Here is a 6519-nt window from a genome sequence, read left to right on the forward strand (position 1 = left end):
CACAGGGCCATGTACATAGCACATGAACACTGTACTAGTGGGATAAAACAGACTGAATTTTCTTCCAAAACCAACTTGCAGCAGACTTTGACACTCCTGTGCTGAGACACCTGTAGCTTTAATGATGCTGTGGCCTGGTAAGGGAAGAGTGAAGAGCTCTGGTACCTGACTGACACCTGTGTTGTCTTCTGATCTGCAGACAGGCCCTGTGAAGAACAGTGGTTGCAGAGGTGTAAGGTATTTCCCTGATTTTTTATGTAGTTTGAGTATAAAAAAGGGCATGTGGGGGTTTGAAATGTTTTTTGGATTATTTTTTGAGGTCTTGAGAAGTCAGACTTTTGCCCCTTTCTTCAGGGAGAGCAATGTTACTATGTGCAATTGTATGAACACAAGACAGTGTAGGAAAGCATTTTATTTTTTTATGATCAGCAGTAAATGCTGACTTTAACTGAGTTGCAGTTGAACCATTAAAAGAAAAACCATCCTGCGAGATCAGTGTCCAGCAAAATGAATTTAATTGTATTTTAAGATGGAAGAGGGCAAGTCAAACATTAAGATACAGTAATTAAAGTGGTAAGATCATCATGTTTTAGTATGGTTGGTTGATCTACGGAGAAGCATGCAAGAAACTCCCAGATGTTTACTGTTACTGAACCGAATTTTATTTAGGGGGAACACTTACATTCCAAATGTATTTGACCATTTTTTGATCAGCAGACTAAACAGGCCACAGGAATTACCTGCAGGAATTACCTGAGGAGGAGTATGGCTGTACTAAATGTGGAGCAGAATGGGTTTCTGGCTTGCAGGTTAATCTCTGGGTGATATCTCAGACTGCAGTGGTCGGCTGTTCCACTCCCCTTTGAAAACCCTGTGCCTTACAAACTGCCCCTCATCTTCCTTCTGAGTTTGCGTTTCACTCTGTGAAGGCAAACTTTTAAGGAAGTATATGGCACCTTCTCCCTCCTTCCTCTCAGGTCTTCTATGTGTAGCGTGCTTCCCTCAGCAGTTTGGAGAGACCTTTAATACACCAAGAGAGTGCAGCCTCCAGTAAAAAATGGGGAGTGTCTTGGGTGCTTGCCAAGTATTCTGAAGAGGACAGATAGGCCCTGTGCTGCAGGAACAGCGACAGATGCTGTGCAAGGGTGTTCAGCCTTTGACCTTTAAGGCCTTACTCCATCAATGGCAATGATCAGCGCCTTGCCAGGGGAGGGTTTGAAGCTGGCTGAGCACATGGTTGCCATTACAAGGGGCAAGCAAGGGGTGCAGGATCATCATACAGCCATAGTGAAAGCCCTGCAACTTTACAGAAGCTGCACAAGCTGTAACAGGCAGGCTTAAAACTGGGCTGGTAAACACTTGGTAATGCCACCTTCATTTTTTAGAAGGTCATGTTAGAAAACGTCAGATGCTTTTACTCAAATATTAACTATGATGGGTGAGGGATATTGCCATGCTTCAGACTTTGGCTGTTCCTGCCTGTACACTTCTGCCACCTTTCTATATAGATAAATTACCTTGAAAACACTGGAGACACACGTAGAATAATTCATAATTATTCCTAATTGTTTACTCCTATGCAGAATAATAATAATGTGTAAGAATAATTTATTTCAAAATTACCAAAAAAGAAAAGTATCTAGGGACCATTAATTAGAGTTGCAATCCCTTAGCAGGAGATGGCCAGATGAAGTACTGCACATCTGTACAGCTCCCTGCCTCATCGCCAAGAGCTGGCTGCTCTCTGTAAGTACAGGCAGTTACCACGTTTTGTATAGTTGGGAGGTGGAGGGGATGAGGGGGTTAAGACAAGCCAGGCTTCCACAGTTGTACCCTCTCATCAGTCACAAGTAACTTCTGACAAAACAAAAGTGGTTTTTAAGAAATACTCAACTTCCAGTTCCCTGCTGCAGTACAGCTGAAGACTTTGCCAATAGTACTGGTGTTTCCTTACATTGCTTAGAATCTAGGGCTGCCTCCAGTTAACCTGAGTAGGAAGGAGAGTTTGCAGCTGAGACAAAACCAAAACCGAAAGTAATTCAGTGGTATGAGTTTGTCATGTCATGGTATTCATTCTTTCATTTAAACTTTAAATAAAAGATGTAAATGCAAGTACAGGATATGCACAACATACTAACAAAATGAAAGGTGTGAAACCAAGAATTCAAAACTAGGGAACATCACATTAAGGCTAGGGGTATATTACAGAGGAAGCTGATGCCTGATCCAAGGGCCAATCCCTGCTCTGAGTGCATCCTAGGGCAAACAGAGGAGCTGCAATAATCCAGATGTAGGAAAAGAGAAATAAATGGCTGACAGCACCATCCAGTTCATGGAATTTCAGGTGTGCAGATCAGTGCAGATGTGAGTTGTGGCTGTTGTTCACATACAGCCTGTATCAAAGGGTGGGGAGCAATACCTGCAGGTTCACCTGGGCTTTTTTCCATTCCACGCATTCATTCCTCCCCTGCAATCCTGGTCACTGCACTGGGGGTCCCCCTCACCTGCTGCACACAATTTCTGCTGGTGCTGTTGTCTGACTCAGACCTGAGTCATAGCTGAGTATGACCCAGGTGAGCTCTCAGTGCAGGCACACACCACTGGCAGCACCCAGCAGTGCCCCTAAGAGAATGCTCACTCCCACGCCAATCCTCTGCGGCAGGGCTTTTGCCAACACTTAACAAACACCCAGGCTGCCTTTCCAGAGGTTGAAAATACAGCAGATTTTCATAGTCGGATAACAGAACAGTCACACATTTCACCCTTTACCTCAAATTTCCTCCTTTTAAAAATACATACAGCAAAACGATTCATTGGTAATATTTTTCTTTTCCAAAATGCTTGAGCTAAGAAGCCAAGAACATGTGTAGGACTCTGTTCCACATAAGCTATTTCAAGGTTAGAGCTGAGTGCCACTTAAGTTTGCCTAACAAGGCAGAATGCTACACATCTTTCCCATTTGCAAGTGTTCCCCAGTCCTCCACCCAATCTGCAGAAGCAACCTTATTAATGATTACTCAGTAAAAGGCACAGAATAAAGGGCAATGACTAACCTGCAGCATGAAATCCTCTATATATATGCGTCAGTCTGAGTTTCCTTCTTGAATAGCTTCAGAAGAATACTGTGTGTGTGGTGAAACAGTATTAAAATAAACAAGTACAATGTTGCCTCTTCTAATGGAACAGTATCAAATCCCATTCCTTCCTCAAATTGTTTTTTTCTTTAATCAGGGCATTAAAGTTACCAAGTTTTAAGTGCAGCCTTTCCTTGTAAAGAATTTATTTTTATTTCAGAATGCTTGGAGGATATTCCAAGATAGTTTGTAAAACTTTATATTAGTAGCTCTAGTGAAGACATTTAAGCATTTGAGAGTTCTATAATTAAGCAGCTTCAAGTATCAGTACACAAAAAGATCCTTTATGTGCTCTTTTTAAATTAGGCACTTGCTTTACACTTAGTTCCTGCAAGAGAACTAAGTGCATTTTAGTTCTGGTTTACAGAGTTCTGCATCTTAGGTGCCTGGTTTAGTTGTTTACTCACCTCTGCCTGGAATAACTTTGCAAGTGTGGTCACTGCTCACTCCTGAAGCATGGCATCTTATTCCCTGTTCTCAAGGAAGGCCTGGATGAGATTACTACCTCATCTAGAGCTGAAATGGTCAATCGGGCCGTGCACAAGCATACGGCATCCATCCCTTCTGACAGCGTAGACTTAAAAGTGAGTCACAGTGTAGACTTAAAAATGTGTCACAGTGCAGGCACAAGTACTACCAGGCTCTCATCCGACACCATTTTGATGAAGAGAGTAATTCACACCAGTCTGAGCAGCTCTTCTGCATTTGCCACCCTCCTCTTCTAGCAAGTGCATCTTCATACACAGTCAGCTTCAGGTGATGACTAAGAGACCAACTTTAATGTATACCCAATCTGTGATCAGTTAATACAATCTAAATTATTCACCCTTAAGTTTTTTATGTAGCCTGGCTCACGTAACTAGATAGAAGCTTTAAACTCCAAATGGACATTCTGGAATCGTAAACTCCAAATTGTACACTGGTAATAAAATCGCAAGTCCAGATAGAGGAACACACCTTTGCAACTTCTCTTGCAAACTGTGACAGCACGCTCTAGATCTTCAACTACAAAAAAATTTAAAATTAATTCTTAATTTCAGATGTTATTTTATTCTCCATTCATCTTGTGTATTTCAGTTAAACTCCACACAGAAGGGTACAGATGATTTAAGTCTGTTTAAATCAAGTGAAATCCAAGTTGCATATGAAATTTGAAAAGTTCATTTTAAGTTTTAATTATACATTTGGATTAAGCTTCTGTCTTTTCTTCTTAATTCCAGTTGCTCTGTATTCTTCTCTTTGCTTCAAATATTCTGCTTTGCATTCTTCATAGAATGACGGATCAGAATAGCTACAAGACAAAAGAATATATGTTGTTTTTCTCTTGGAATATGGAACAGATATTGCATGAGTACCACTCATAACTGACCTTCTTTTCACACCCAAAGAAAACTTGCCTGACTTTAACAGAAAAATACTTTTTTTTATGAAGTACCTAAGTGTTAAAGTTGTCTTTGTAAACTCTAAGTACTCTGTCATTATACTGTTCTCTCTTGAAGCATAATCCTTTTCAAGCCTCTGGAGTGAAGCCATCAAGGGGAAAGGCAGAAAAAGGGAAAGACATTAGGTATTTAAGTTCAGCTGAAGAATTCATTTGCAGTTACCCTCCTCATCATGGGAAGCTGCTGAAGTTGACTTTTTTTTTATGCACCCAAGTAACTACTGGGAATAGGTTCAAGTGTTATGTCTTGAACAGTTGATATATAGGTCCTTGATCATTACATTAAATTCATTTCTCCCATATTTTTTTAAAATATAACTATTCAAACACTATAAACCTTTTCTGTCAGAAGCATTTTGTTTTGTTTGTTTTTTGTTTTTTTTTTTTAAGGTGACGGTACAGACAAATAGAACTGAGTAACTCCAGCAAGTTCTGACTGCAGTTAGGCCTGAATTCTTGCCTGGCTGCACATGTTTTTTCATCAGTTCCTAAATACTTGAGAATAACTGTCAGTAGTTAAAAGGCATTTATTTTTAATCTTAATTGCTGGTTTAAGGGAGCAGGACACACCAAAAATCAAACCAACCTCCTTTTTCCCCAGTCAAACTCAAAAAATCCCCACCCTTCACCCTGGCAAATTCAGGAATCTAACACTTCAGCCTAATGGCACTGGGGTAAATTACAACTTCCAAAAGAGATGTTTCAATCCACCATGGCATTGAGTTGATCTCTCTTACATCTAACAATTTCCCACTGCTACAACTACTGCTGTTCACAACAACAGGACACTTTCAAGACAGACTTAAGTCTTAAAAATCAGAAGCAAAATGAAAACAAACTTGTCCTGTCTCACTAACAGATTATGAAGGAACTTCACTGCGTACCCCTATCCCCACATCTGTGATGCACCAGAGCAAATAAAGGGCTACAGGTCCTCTGGGCTGAAATCTGTCACCAGGTGAATCAAGAAGAGAGTCTCTGTAGCTATATGGTAAATAAAATCTTGTCAGTTAGGGTCCTGACCAGCACGGTTTTAATAAAGCAAAGATACCATTTTCAGAAAATACATCCAAGTCCATAACCCTACACAACCCTTTCCAGAATAGTTAACATTTCTAGATTAGCATAGGCCATGCACAAAAACCCAGCAAAAACTCATGAGTGACTTACTGGCCAACCAGACAGTCCTTCAGTGCTGTGTTCTCCTGCCGACACTTCACCACCATCAGAAGACCAGTTTCTTGACAGCATTTAGTAAATGCTGGGGAAAAAAAAAGCCCACACAAACTAAATTGAAGTTAGAAAAATGACAATAGGTGAAAAAACCCAATGTGTAGGAGGTATCAGACCAGATCTGATTTATTATTAATATAACCATAGTTGGCCTAGATTCTCATGCTGTTTGCAAGGTCTTTGTCACTTGTATAGCAACAGCACTTTAATTGGGATTCTCCCCTCATCATGTAACACATTCACACACATACTGCTGTTGCTAATACCATTTCTGAAGTTATTCTTGCAGCAAATCCATGACTCTTGTGCCTGCTTTTCACATGCTCTACTTGGGGCTATCATGTACATTTCTGGGATCATGATCTCTGGCATTTAAGAACAATGAAGTTGCTTAATGAAGTGAAAGTACCTGGACTGTTTTAAGGATTTCAAGACTTCAAAACAAGTCAGTAAGATACTAAAACAGAACAGCAAAATCATGGCTAAGGACATGGCATTTATCTGGGCGTAACTAAAATTATGCCTCATTGTTACCAGCACCCTGTACAGATGTTTCACTGAATAATAACCCTAGATAAGAATTGGCTGTTATTTCTATCAGGAGATTTCAAACTCTTCTAAGAGGTCTGCTAAGAGGTAATCAGCTACATTTAGCAGATGGAAAAGAGAGAAAGAGAGAGAAAGAGAGAGAAAGAGAGAGAAAGAGAGAGA

At 40.3% G+C, this 6519-nt stretch overlaps 1 protein-coding gene across 3 annotated transcripts in view; it reads right to left on the reverse strand.

Moving 5' to 3' along the window:
- Positions 1 to 498: 498 nt before the first annotated feature.
- Positions 499 to 6519, reverse strand: part of CMC1 (C-X9-C motif containing 1) — a 45943-nt gene continuing 39922 nt past the window's right edge. Inside the window, exons 3-5 of one of the 3 annotated variants that reach the window (XR_006018706.1) lie at positions 5746 to 5836; positions 3542 to 4425; positions 499 to 3122 (exon numbers count right to left, since the gene is read on the reverse strand). Coding sequence is in view for 1 of the 3 variants with exons in the window: in XM_042044377.1 (XP_041900311.1) it covers positions 4311 to 4425; positions 5746 to 5836 (206 nt within the window). In the remaining 2 variants the exon portion in view is untranslated. Of the gene's footprint in view, positions 4426 to 5745; positions 5837 to 6519 lie in introns of all 3 variants that reach the window. The other 2 variants (XR_006018705.1, XM_042044377.1) reach the window with 2 other exon arrangements.

The sequence above is a fragment of the Corvus kubaryi genome, unplaced genomic scaffold (assembly GCF_017639235.1).
Source record: "Corvus kubaryi isolate FWS band 111438036 unplaced genomic scaffold, C.kubaryi_AGA036_p1.0 37398, whole genome shotgun sequence".
Classification (NCBI taxonomy): Eukaryota; Metazoa; Chordata; class Aves; order Passeriformes; family Corvidae; genus Corvus; species Corvus kubaryi.